Source organism: Anabas testudineus, chromosome 13 (assembly GCF_900324465.2).
Source record: "Anabas testudineus chromosome 13, fAnaTes1.2, whole genome shotgun sequence".
Classification (NCBI taxonomy): domain Eukaryota; kingdom Metazoa; phylum Chordata; class Actinopteri; order Anabantiformes; family Anabantidae; genus Anabas; species Anabas testudineus.
This window is the reverse complement of record NC_046622.1, coordinates 1,002,979-1,016,980: the sequence shown is the minus strand read 5'-3', so window position 1 is coordinate 1,016,980 and position 14,002 is coordinate 1,002,979. Positions and strand designations below refer to the sequence as shown.

The window sequence follows — 14,002 nt, the reverse complement described above, 5'->3', positions numbered from 1 at the left end:
CTGTCCTGCTCTCTGGGGTGGACTGAGTATGTGGGATGTTAGCTGCTCTTTTCTCTGAATGAGAGTTTAAAGTTTCTTCTTCACGAGTCTGTGAATCAGATGTTCGCGTCTTTTCTGTGGTTCCCGCTCTCTCCTGTGAGTTCTCTGTCCAGGGCTGGAGATGGTTGAACTCCACTGGGTAACGTTTGTGAACATCTCCTGTCTCTTCGGTTTTAAATCCAAAATGACCGGAACCAGAACTGGGGATCTCAGCAGCCTCTGTGTTGCTGTGGTTTTCAGCTGGACTTGAAGATGGATTCAGGTCTGCAGCTCGAGGTTTGGAGGTTGTTCTGATGGAGGCAGGTCGAGGTAAAACATCAGCAGGACCAGCGCGAGCTGCCATAACACGGCGTCCAGCAGCTTTGGTGATTTTCTGAGGGTTGATAGTTGGTTCTGAGATGTTGTGGACAGAAAGCTGATGGGGGATGGAGGTCAGCTGAGAAAACTCACAGCGAGATCCATGGAAACCTCGTCGGCACACACAGCGGTTAGACTGCCGACACAACGCTCCGTTACGGCAACGAGGGAAACATCTGGCTGCAGGATGAGACGAGGACAAAAGGACGGGTAACATGGATTAATACCAAAACAGATGTAACATATATGGATATGTGGAAATAAAAGATTCTGTTTTAGATTCTGTTTAAATGATTATGAGACACACGCTGAGGCAACCACAATCAAACAAAAATAGGTTAGTCGTCACAAAGTGATTCTGAAAGAAATCAAATATGAAGACTGTAGTTATCTACAGACCAAACAAACAGTCAGCATTACATTTCCTTCAACGTTTCAGATCTCTTCTTGACTGTGGACACAGACACTGCAGTTTGAACAAAAACAGACACCTTTTGTCTTCCATACAGCTTTAGTGTGCATTTCTGGACACAGCCAATCCTAGAGTGTCCTATCAGGACAATGAGATCACGGAGTAAAGCTTTACTCTATATATAAAGAGCGTGAGTGTTTAAATCTCCAGAAAGAGTTAATCTGTTTCCATTCACGAGTTTCTACGGGTCATTCACAGCCGTATAATCCTGACCTGAAAGAACAAAACCATTAGGACTGGTGTAGCCTGGATATATTGTACTGCAGCAAGTTCTCAAGTAGATTTAAAATGCCAGTGCAATAAAGTCAGCTGGAGGCAGCGTTTTGAACTGATAATGTCACTGATAATGTTGGTAGTTTAGTCTGTAGTAGTGGGCTGTTCTGCATGTGGATCATTTAGATTCAGAGTGGAAGCCATAAAGTGCAGAATCACTGCAGATCCCCTAAAATGCACTGATCTGCTCATAAATGCAGCTCTGCATATGGATCGTATGGTGTCCACCGTTAATACACACTTTGAACCGAGTCATAAAGACGCTGGTTTATATGAAGCCTGTTGGGAAAAATCAAACACATCTGTAACGATTCAGCAGCTTTTCACTCAGGACTCCCGGTATCTGGGTTTGTAGAGCAGAACAGTACAGACACAGAGGGACCCAACAGTCTGAGGGCAGCTGGACAGTCTCCGTAAACCAGGAAACAATCTGAAAGTTTGAGGATTTAGTGTATGTGAAGTTAAAGTGACCCGGTGTGAAGATTTCTGATTGGACGGTTCGTACAGCAGTGCACTCTGGGACTTGTTGTTGGCTTCTGTCCTGAAGATGTCCTGGATGGCAGAATGTCTATATCTGGAGTACTAACCTGGTGACAAGTCTGCACATCTGTCACAGAGTGAATGTTTTTATCTTTAGATATTAGTCAATGATGAAATAAACAGAAACCTCAGGTTGTGTTAAAGTCAGCAGCTGAAACCAGGTGTTTCCATTTATTAAGGACTGACAGCAGTTTTCTGTTAGAGGAGCTTTAATGTGAGCAGCAGGAAACTGCAGCTGTTCTGCTGTTTTACTACAACTTGACAAGTGTAACTGACCATTTGTACAGTAGAAAAATACAGATGTGCTGAAAATGTTTTTAGGTGTGAACAAATCCATGTCTGGGTATTTTGAATGCTGGGTGACACGTGCTGCAGTGAGGCTTTCACTTACTGTGTCCAGGTTTTAGTTTATGCTTTAAAATGTTTTAATAGACACGCACTGAGCCACTCGAACAGTCAAACGACCACTAACTGTACAACACCCCCAGTACTGAGGGTTTCTGACACTATCTCTCAAATGGATGCATCAAAAGATGAACTGGAAGTGTACCTCTTAAAAGAGCAGCACCAAGAGCTTTGAATGATGCAGAACAACTACACCCACATCGAACAGGAGCACCTCCCTGTTGTCCCTGCTGCATAAAATTCCACCAGTTTGTATTTGAAGTGCCGGCTGTGGTCATGGAGGCCATATTCACAGAGCTGCTGGGAGCGGCGCCTGCACGACTGCAAATGATGTTGCTACAGCTCCAGCGCTATGACCTGCATGTTAAATACGCTTGAGGAAAGGGTATGTTCATAGATCTATCCAGAGAATGATGGGATCACTGAAACAGAGACCATGATCACAGAGAAAAGTGTGGTGTATGCACTTAAGGCTGGCCTCGAATGTTTGTTGCATATGAAAATAAACTCATTGTCCAGCACAGTTATACAGATACACTTAGAGAAAAGACATTTAAAAAGGCATACAAAAGAGGTTTTAAGAATATATCAACATGGTTTGGTACATACATACATTTTAGTAATGGTAGCCTCTACTCACGTTTGGTGCATTTCCTGGTTTTAGGTGAAAACGTCCATCCAACACAACACTGATCTCCACATACACGAGGGCTGCAGAGACACAGGATTCGTTTTACCAACAAAAGAAGCTGCTGAGAACATTTTCACAAAGCATACTACGTATACCTCAGTTTGATGGAAATCAGCACAGATTCAACAAAGAGCACTGAGCTTTAAAACTAGTGAAACTGTGGCCAAAGACTTTACTGTGCACAGGTCATCGTCCAGTTCATCCTGATCCCAGAACACAGCACAAATTCAACATTTTTACTTTATAGGTTACTGTATGTCGACTGATGGGAACAAATGCTACTTTTTAAGTTTCAAATTAAATTTGGTGCGATTACGTTCTGCAGCGACTGTAGCCGGCCGGGAGTGGACTCAGTCTCTGCAGAGGATTTAATCATTACTCACACTGTACTGGTTGTATTGAAGCAGCCGAGGAGGCCCCACTAACACACAATCACCAGGAGCAGTGTGTTTTACCACTCGCACACACACCCACAGTCTGTCAGGTCTCAGAGTCCCAGCATCACTCCTGTTTACTACACATCTGTGTTTTTAAGGATCCATTTGATCCAAATACTGGAGCTCCTGACTGAAACATGTACGGAGCATTTTGCTTTAGTTTATTTGTCTCTTTCAAATGATCATTTAGTATTTACAGTTTGTGTTGACACATGACGTATAATAAACCATAGTATGGTCGTATTCTCTGGCTGCACGTTTAAATTGAGTATCAGCAAAGGAAGTTAAATATAATGGGCTCTGTGTTCTCTCACCACAGCTGTCAACTTCAAATAAGATTCTCTCTCTTCATCCTGAGAACAGCGAGGAGTCTGTTGCTTTTCACTTTTCATCTCCTGTTCTCTTCAGATGTTTAGATGATATGTGCTGAACTGTGCACAGTATAGTGAGGCAGGAGGAGGCCCGACAGGAGGCGATTCATTTCCTGTTTCATTCTATCGTTACCCTGATTCCTAAAACTTATATGTTGTAGCTTTAACTAAACCGTAACGTCGGTCACGCTACAGCTGAACAAACATAGGACACAGTAATAGTGAGGTTACTTCTGCAGAGGCTCCTTCTCTTGTCTCAGCTTCTCCACAGCTTTGTTACGTTGTTGTTATGTTATAGCACCAAATTTCCATATCTTTAGATGACAGACATTTTATTTAACTTTTGTCTGCACACAACATCATGCTCTTGACAAAAGCTTTCGTCATAAAACATCTAAATCACCCAGTGTGACATTCTCACATCTTTGTGGAAAATGTGCACGGCCCAGTCCTCCTGCACAGAGCAGGTCCTCACAATGATACCAAACAAGAGCAGAGTCCCGGTCTTTCTATAGACACTAGAAAACATTCAACCAATCAGCATGAGTCAGGTGTGCCGGCCTGCAGACGCCTCAGGAATGTGTGAAATTTGTGTCTGTGAGGAGACGTTTGAGTTTGAAACCATCATTTTGAGTTGTGAATTTATCCTCACACTGTCAAAGGTCTGTTTGAGGGATCAGATTAGAATCAGGTTCAGGCTGGAGCAGGGTGGGGATGGTCGAAGTCGGGCTACGGAGCCAGAGAATCAACAACTCTTCTTTGTACTTCTACAGGACTCAAGTGCAAGTCTGACTGACGGTCAAGTGATGGATGCAAAGTCAACACACATCATTTCCAGAACACTGCATCTAATCCTAAACCCTGTGAACTGCCTGTGTGTGTGTGTGTGTGTGTGTGTGTGTGTGTGTGTGTGTGTGTGTGTGTGTGTGTGTGTGTGTGTGTGTAAACAGTCTTAAAGAGGCTAAAAACAGGCCTGTTTGTATGACTGTGTGAAAAGGGGAAAGGTTTGTCTTCACTTCAAAGTCCCGTAAGTCTGTTAACACCGAGCCCTCAGGAACAGTGCTCAGCTGAGAAGCCATTTTGTTGAGACCAACTTCTGGGTTCAACACACACACACACACACACACACAAAATGCAGGAGGTTCATGCCTCAGATCGACAAGAAGTTCACCAAATTAATTCCAAGCTGATGGAATTTAAACAATGCACAAACTTGGCTGTGCCGCTGAGTGTTCCTGGGTTTCATGGTTCAAAGTCTTTACTAACAGGTGCACCAAGTGGCCTCCTGCAATGGGGGGCGTCTCTGGATCTGCTCCTAACAAGCTTCAAAACCACAGCCCCCGCGAACCAAACCACACACTCACAGATACAAAACAGATTATAGAAGTAAAGCATTAATCAAGACATTGAATTCATTTTGAAAAGTGTAGAACAGCTGTAGGATGATTTCATTTTATCCAACCTACAAAAACATGAATTTCAATTGCTCGAGTCCAGAAGCATGAAGACCTTTCATTTTGCACCACTAAACTACTTTCACAATAAACTGGCCTCCATCTTGTTACCCTAAATCTAAATATCTGTATGTGCAGCCAGTTGGTTTAACACGTCACACAGTTGGTTAAATGGAGATCACCTGAGTGCTGTGAGTGTGATTGTGGTATAAATTCACCTGGATCAGAAAGGTTGAGATGCTGGTAAATCAGTATCCTGGACAGAATCTACATCATGAAGACATAAAACACCCCACGCAGAACTGCATGTAAAAGATGGATGTAAGAACATTTCTAAGACATTGAAACTCTGTTGGAGTCCAGTTAAGAAGGAGAAGGAAAATGCCTCGTGTGAATCTGCCTACAGCAGGTCGTCCTCAAGAACCGAGTGACTGTGGTAGAGGGGGGCGAGTGAAGTTGGGACACCAAGACACCTGGTGACATGAAGAGAGACCGTACATACGGGTCTTAGACCAAATTACCTTTATCCAGTTGTCTGCAGAGTCTTAATGAGTTGTGTTTCTGTTTTCTCCAAAGCTTTGATGAAGAACTCATGTAACAAGTGTTTGGTGGCCTCCGTCACCTGCTTATTTTCAGCTTTATAAAATTAAAAGGAGTTTTTTTTTTTTTACTTGTCAAAATAATAAAAACTATGATTCAATATTTAAGTGAAAACTTCCAAGTGGGCGAAACAACTTCCCCTGGTCCTGTATGAAGAATGATCGTGCAGGTATCATGTCGACGTCTGTCACAGTTGGAGGAACATTAACGTAAACGTGACCAATGAGCCGTCACTTAAACTGATTGATGAAAGCAGTAATGTTAATATCCCACGCCTGAAAAGGGGCTTTTGTGTCATTTGGGCAGAGACCCCCTGCGGTGCAGGTTCCGGGCTGTTCTAAACACCCCCAATGAAATGAATGAGCGAACACACGGTGAAACGCAGCCTGCGTTAATGCAGTCACACGTTCTCTACGACTACGTTACTGCAGCCGTTTCCCACAGAGAGAAATGATCCATTGGGTCCAACATCATTTGGAAAGCGAAGAAGAGGCACAGTGACAATAACAGAACAAGGTTCTTCACAAAGTTCCCAACTTCAGATGATAATACTCATCTTACCACCTGTCTTTAAATTTACAGGACTATTTCCTCTTGTTGTGTTTTATCTCATTCCTGTTCTGTCATAGCGTTCTGTGTCCCGTGCTCCACTGGACCCAGAGGAACTGAACATCAGCTCACTGTGAAATGACAACAAAGCTTCTTGAATCTTGAACTAGCATCAACCTACTCTGCTCCGCTCAGCTCTGCTCCCAGTATCATCTGTAATATGTAGTTTAAGTAAGACATTCAACTGTTCTGTGACGTTTGTGAAGTTTGTTCTTGTAAAAATGTTGTTTTAAATGTTCAAACGTGAGGTTTGTAACGTGTCACATGAGAAAATGTCTGGAAAGTTCTGATTTAATCTTTAACATCTTTGTCTTAAACTGTGTGAACAATGAAGAATCTGTAGGTTGTAGAAATATTATCAAAAACCTTGAAATGGAAAAAAACATGAGTTTTTCTCAGATCAACACATTAAAATAGGAAAGAGGCCCCACCTGTGGCACCTGCTGCTCAGGTGTTCAGAGCCAAACTAATCAATTCAGTTCAGTGATTAATGAAAACGGATCCTTTGACTTCTGTAACTTTAAATTATTTATCTAAACTCACTCTGAGTCAATATTTGTGACCAAACTGCACAAACTTTCTTCGTTTTCAACAATCAAACGATACAAAGGTCGAACCCTCGGTGTTCGTGCTGCTCACCCGCGGCCCCCAGCCTGCCCTCCCACGACCTTCTCCCCGGGGCCCCTCTCCGCTGTGCCGGTGCTCGGCCTCCTCCAGCCGAGCTGCACGGCTCCTTCCTCCCGGTCAGGATGCTGCTGAGCGTCGGTGCGAAGAGTTAAAATCCAAACGCAGAAGAGAAACGACCTCATGTCGGAGAAAAGGTGAAAGAGAAAATGAGCAGGTTTTAATTAACGTTAGTGAAACGCTGCAAAACGCATCGTTACGTGCACGGTCCTTGTTCTGGTTTCTGACAGAGGGTCCGAGCCAAATTAACCCCCAACCCTCCGACCCCTGCCTTTATACCGCTGACAGCCAATAGGAGCAGAGAGGAGAGAGGGGCCTGGGGGAGGAAAGGAAGCGAGGAGGGAAGGCAAGGAAGCAGGATGAACACTCCCCCCGCTGTCCCCTCAGGTACACCTGATTTCTTTATGGAAACAGGTTTAATATAAAACACACTCAAGTATAAGCAGCGTAAAGTCCTCAGTTTGTGTAAAATAACATTTAAAAGTCTGAAGTTCCGATTTCTCAGTAGTCTGACTTTAGTCCAAAAGTCAATTCAATTCAATTCAATTCAATTCAATTCAATTCAATTCAGTTCAATTCAGTTCAGTTCAGTTCAGTTCAGTTCAGTTCAATTCAATTCAATTCAGTTCAGTTCAGTTCAGTTCAGTTCAGTTCAATTCAATTCAGTTCAGTTCAGTTCAATTCAATTCAATTCAATTCAATTCAATTCAATTCAGTTCAGTTCAATTCAATTCAATTCAGTTCAGTTCAGTTCAGTTCAGTTCAATTCAATTCAATTCAATTCAATTCAATTCAATTCAGTTCAATTCAGTTCAGTTCAGTTCAGTTCAGTTCAGTTCAGTTCAATTCAATTCAATTCAGTTCAATTCAGTTCAGTTCAGTTCAGTTCAGTTCAATTCAATTAAATTCAGTTCAGTTCAGTTCAATTCAATTCAATTCAATTCAATTCAATTCAATTCAATTCAATTCAGTTCAGTTCAATTCAGTTCAATTCAGTTCAATTCAATTCAATTCAATTCAGTTTAATTCAATTCAATTCAATTCAATTCAGTTCAGTTAAGTTCAGTTCAATTCAATTCAATTCAGTTCAGTTCAGTTCAGTTCAATTCAATTCAATTCAGTTCAGTTCAGTTCAGTTCAGTTCAATTCAATTCAATTCAGTTCAGTTCAGTTCAATTCAATTCAATTCAGTTCAGTTCAGTTCAGTTCAGTTCAATTCAATTCAATTCAGTTCAGTTCAGTTCAATTCAATTCAATTCAATTCAATTCAATTCAGTTCAGTTCAATTCAGTTCAATTCAGTTCAATTCAGTTCAATTCAATTCAATTCAATTCAGTTTAATTCAATTCAATTCAATTCAATTCAGTTCAGTTCAGTTCAGTTCAGTTCAGTTCAATTCAATTCAATTCAGTTCAGTTCAGTTCAGTTCAATTCAATTCAATTCAGTTCAGTTCAGTTCAGTTCAGTTCAGTTCAGTTCAATTCAATTCAATGCAGCTCAGCAGTGAAACACAAGAGGGAGGTTTATACTAATGACTTTATTTTTGGCTGATGGCTCCAAATTGAACTTAAAAACAAGGACTATGGGTTTTGTTCTAGATCCACAAACCCCCATTAAAATGAATCTTTTAAAACTCCAGATGAACAAGAGGAATTAAAAAGATTGTCTGGTCGTAAAAACTGCAGCATTTAAAGAAATAAATAACCAGAGTGATGGTTGTGCTGGAGGATGTTAAAAGGTGTGCATAAAACAATATCACACATTCAGAAAGGTTTTAAATAAACTTAATTAAACGTTAATATTTCACACTGATCTTTTATTCATCCTCTCACACTTGACCGGATTTTGTTCTTTTGTTTTGAAGGCTGCGACCGGAAATAGCCTTTGACATCTTTGCTAACGGGATGCTAGCCTTAATGCTCGAGCTAACGACCAACGTTTGTGCTCTTAAATAAAATGATTTACTAGCAGACTGTCCTGAACCTTTTAATGGAACCGTTCAGGAGTGCTTAATCTGTTATGTTAGCCCAGATTGTTATCACAGACGTTAATACGGAACCGTAAGTTACCGGTGTAGACAGGTTTGTAAGCAGCGTTAGTTCTTTCCGGAAGCTAGGTGAGTTAGCTTGGTGGCTAGCCCCAGAGCTACCGGAATGGATCTGTTTGACGACCTACCAGAACCAACACAGACCTCCGGTGAGTGGAGGTCATATTAAACCTTATGTTTTATTAAAGTGATCACGTTGTTGCAGAACCAACACACAGCAACGTACTTAGTCAATTGTCTGCTGTGATGCCGGCAGGAGCTCAGCCCTTCGTGTGTTCTTTAGCCAACATTCGGAGCTGAGCATCGGGTTTTTTAAATGTTCATTTACAGGTGTTATGCCGAGTTTTGTACATCTGGATCCCCCACTGTAATCAGGGAGGAGGAGGAGGATTTCGGCTAAATATCGCACCCCCTCCCTTATTAACTGTAACACACGTTACCTTTGCGTTATTAAAAATGCTAAAGCAGATTAGTAGTGTTGTGTGTACAAGATGTGCAAACTTCGGTATGATTTGGGCCACTCACACTTTTGCGTGTGTGAATTTTCACTGTCAGCTTAAAATAATCTAAAAGATGGACAAATGACAGCATTTTGTTATAACGTGTGTTACAGTTAATAAGGGAGGGGGTGAAATGTTTGGCAACTCGGAGTCCTCCCTGATTAGACAGAGGATGCAGATGTGGGAAGGGCATGCAAAACTCGGCATAACACCGGCAATGTTTGAAAAATCCAGAATCTCCATTTAAACAACCTGTTGTTCCGAATGCATCTCTACATTCAAACAGACCTTCTCTAACCATCAGGGTTATAAAGTATTTAGTTTACTGAATTATACAAAAGTTTTAACTCGTTTCTCTAATCGCGACCGTGTTTACAAATCAAAACAAAGATGGCGGCGCCCTGACTGATTTGATAGACTTGGAGAAACTCGGATTAAAACATTTCTATCAAGTAGCAAACGACATATGTTTTCATCCAGACGGTTAGAAGAGTCTCCGCACATTTCGAAAATAGGATTATAACTACTGTGAGTGTTTTAAAGCGACGTCCTGCCTGCAAATGAGCTGTGCAAGTGGGCAGGTTTATAACCATCTGGGAGGAGAACAGGTGGCGTGAACTGGTAAAAATGAAAACTGTTTTCCATTTTCTGACTGTTCTTGATGTGATATGTAATTCATGTAATTCAGTCATGTCTGACTTAAAAACATGGAATATTCTGCAGTACTCAAGCAGAAAACATGGAACAGGTGTTTTGTTGGACACCAAACTTTGTATATCAAAACTTAAGGAAAACAGGATATTCTGTTTGTTTGGTGAGGAGATTTGATCAAATCTTTTAGTTTCCTTTACAGAGAACACAGTAATGCAAATTTAGCTTTACAGTTCTGAGTTTTAGCGCTGGAAGTTTGAGATGCTGTTTGGTTCGATTCTTCTTCAGGTCCAGTTTCTGCAGCTGTCACAGCTCAGCGACAGTCCAAAGACAAAGAGGAGGAAGAGAGGAGTGTGAAACGAAAGCGAGAAGATGCCGACAGTCACGCTGAAGAAAAAGAGGAGGAGTTCAAGAAAGTTTGTAAAGAAGGTTTTCAGCTGTTCCAGCACAATGTTTGTTTGCTTCTTTTCCTCTAATCAAAGCTTGTAGCCTCAGTGTGGAGGGAAATATGACATGGTAGAGATGATGAGTGTGAAGGACAACAGCTGGACTCACACTCACTGACTGTGTGTGTGTTGTGTGTGTGTGTGTGTGTGTGTTATTCAGGCCTTCCTGTGTTGAAAGGCTATGTGGCAGCGAGGCGTGGTGAGCGGGAGGAGATGCAGGATGCTCACGTGTTGCTTCCGGACATGAGCAGCTGTCTCTCAGCTTTGCCGGGACAAGTGTAAGAAGCTAAATCTTTCACAGTCATTTGTGTTGCTACTTGTTCATGAGGAGCTACACATTCAGTGGCATTTGATCTTTAGGGACACTTATTATGTGCTGTGGTCACTGTGTCACTGAAAATGACAGTACTTGCAGTTCATTGATTTCCCATGAAACTTGTTCTAGTGATTGTATATAAATGTTTTTCAAATCAGGAAAGCGTAGTTGTCCAGTGAGATGAGAAATAAGAAGTCTGCACATTTCTTTGCTGTTTTCTAAATGTATTGGTGTGTTTAAGAAACAAGCTTATCGCTTGTGTGCGACTGAACCCACAGACATGCAGATTGATGGATGTTTTGTTTCTGACTTCTCTTTGTGTCCTACAGGTCTCGTGTCTCATACTTCGCTGTGTTCGACGGTCACGGTGGAGCTCGAGCCTCTCAATTTGCGGCAGAGCATCTTCACCACAACCTGGCAAAGAAGTTCCCCAGTGGTGAGCCAAGCTTTAAAGAGACACTCTGTAACTATCACAGAATTTCGCGACGTTGCTTTCTTTACTAATGTCTCATCTGACCAGTAAACCTTTCAAAATCTGGTTATATTTTGTTGTTTCTTTTAGGAGATTCTGAGAATTTGGACAAACTTATTAAGAAATGTCTCCTGGACACATTCCGACAGACAGACGAAGACTTTCTTAAGAAAGCTTCTAGCCAGTGAGTTCACAGAAAAAACGACATTTACAACCTCAAACAAGCTGTTTTGTCATAACTGTGATTTCATCATGACCTACAATCCTTCAGTCCATTTATAAATCAGAGAATACACAGGCTCCTTTTAGCTTCACAACCTCCCCGAGAGTTTTCTTCAGTATCACAGTGATTCAGTGAGAATTGTCCGCACATCCACAGTTATCCTGCAAACAAGAGCTATGATAGTCACATCAGCTACTATTAAAGGGCATCATTTGAAAAAATACAAACAGCATTGGGCAAAACATATGTAAAGTTTCTGATCTGAAGTACACAGAATATTTTAGCGATATTATGTATTAAACACACTACATTGAGCTATTTGAATTTACTTTAACATGTATATCTGCTGTCTCTCTCACGTATTTTGTCCCTTTTTTTCTGAACAGGAAACCAGCATGGAAGGACGGCTCCACAGCTACCTGCGTTGTAGTGGTGGACGACATGATTTATGTGGCCAATCTGGGAGACAGCAGGGTAAACTGGGAATCACATGTAAAATGTAAAACCACAGTTATGTCCAGAAGTGGTGGTAATGTCTTGTCTCTGTATTTGTGTTTCCAGGCAGTGTTGTGTCGGATGGAGGCAGCAGCAGATGGAGTGAGGAGGTCGGTGACTCTGGCTCTTAGTAAAGAACACAACCCAACCATCTACGAGGAACGAATGAGGATCCAGAGAGCAGGAGGCACTGTCCGGTACACACATCTACTGGGGGTTTTGCAGAACCTGGGCTTAGTGAAAACTGATAGTAGTGGCAGATTCATTACAATAAATTTCTATTAGGCCTATCACAATATTATATAATAATGACTTCAATAATGACGATTTGACAGGATTGCGGATACAATTTTTAAATGTTTTAGATTAATGACAGTTTAAAGCAAAGGTGATTTTTCAAATGTAAACAAGATAAATCCATCCATAAATAAAATAAATCCATATATATATATACCTCACCTATATCACCTCTTATAATATACAGTATATGTAAGAGGTGACATAGTGAAAAATATGTGGAAAAAAAAAACCCACTGTGGCAACACTAAAAACTGGTGAAAATGTAAAAACAATAAAAATGCCAGAACAAGACCTAATAGGATACGACTGATGTTGTCACCTAATGATGGTTTGGTTAATAAAATAGCAGAAAACTGAAAATTAAGACCCATTACAGTTTCCCAAATCACCAAGAGTATAAGATCAGGTTCATCTGACAACCTGTCTGTGCTACAGGGACGGCAGGGTGCTGGGGGTCCTCGAGGTGTCTCGCTCCATCGGAGATGGTCAGTACAAACGCTGTGGAGTCATCTCAACCCCGGACCTGAGGAGGTGTCAGCTCACAGCCAACGACAGGCAAGAAAGTAGCACACTGAAGAAAAACCAGGCAACATTTGGAAAAAAGTTTATTCTAAAAGTTATTTAACTAGAAAAATGAGTTACCGGTAAATGCATCAAATAAATGCCTAAGTGGCTCTCTATGTACGAAATAATTGTTCATTATTGTTAATAAAATATTAATTACATTATTAATAATGAAGAGTTGATTAACGTATTGGTGAGACAGATCAGGAAGTCTGGTTATAGGAATAGATTTATTTGTTCAAACTTTATTAGACACAACAACACATTTATTAGCTAGATTTAGCTTCAGTTCATTTTTTAACTACAGCTTCAGAAAGACTTGTACATCAGGCTACAATCAATGATGGAATCACTGATCTGGTTCCTGTTCTCTCTCTGCAGGTTTATAATTTTGGCCTGTGATGGTCTGTTCAAAGTGTTTTCTGCTGATGAAGCTGTGAAATTTGTCCTCAACATCCTGCAGGTGACATGTCTTTATTTTGATTTGTTTGTATATTTGTGTCATTACTGTGAGCCTATGTTTTGTCCTAACTATCCTCACCCGTGTCCTCCCCAGCAGGAGGAGAGTGTGGAGCAGAAGCCGGGGCTGACAGAGGAGGAGGTGCGGTTCGAAGCTGCTTGCCAACAGTTGGCCAGCGAGGCGGTGAGGCGCGGCTGTGCCGACAACGTCACTGTGATCCTGGTTTCAGTCGGCTCCTGAACACTAATTGTCGTCATCGTCACAAACACAACAGTTTAATATGTCTTTTCATCATTGTCCATTTTACAATAAATTTTTTTTTAAATTTGTTGTCGGAGTGATTCAATGTTTGTCTTTTTCACAGTGTTTGCTCCACCATGTAGACGATTATCGAAACATAATTAAGTAATAAATGATAAAGTACTACTATGGATGTTAGAACATAAAGAGTTAAAATGTTTACCATCTGCAAAACCAGTCTGCATTCTGAATATGTACACTAGCCAAACCAACAAACTATAAAGTAAAATATTTTTACTTTAGTTGCACTGGAGTAAAATTAACATAAATGGAAATATACAAGTAGAAACACTTAA

At 41.1% G+C, this 14,002-nt stretch overlaps 1 protein-coding gene across 3 annotated transcripts; it reads left to right on the top strand.

The window, feature by feature from the left end:
* The first annotated feature begins 8,820 nt into the window (after positions 1 to 8,820).
* On the top strand, positions 8,821 to 13,736 carry ilkap (integrin-linked kinase-associated serine/threonine phosphatase). 3 transcript variants are annotated; one of them, XM_026339503.1, is made up of 10 exons: positions 8,821 to 9,128; positions 10,419 to 10,550; positions 10,737 to 10,854; positions 11,222 to 11,328; positions 11,455 to 11,548; positions 11,974 to 12,061; positions 12,149 to 12,279; positions 12,818 to 12,937; positions 13,328 to 13,409; positions 13,503 to 13,736. In XM_026339503.1, exons 1-10 carry the CDS (start codon positions 9,086 to 9,088, stop codon positions 13,644 to 13,646), a joined length of 1,059 nt encoding a protein of 352 aa, XP_026195288.1. In that variant the 5' UTR covers positions 8,821 to 9,085; the 3' UTR covers positions 13,647 to 13,736. The 3 variants fall into 3 exon arrangements, with proteins under 3 accessions (XP_026195288.1, XP_026195282.1, XP_026195274.1); XM_026339497.1 differs by having other exon boundaries at positions 10,419 to 10,559; positions 13,506 to 13,736; XM_026339489.1 differs by having other exon boundaries at positions 10,419 to 10,559.
* Positions 13,737 to 14,002: the final 266 nt, after the last annotated feature.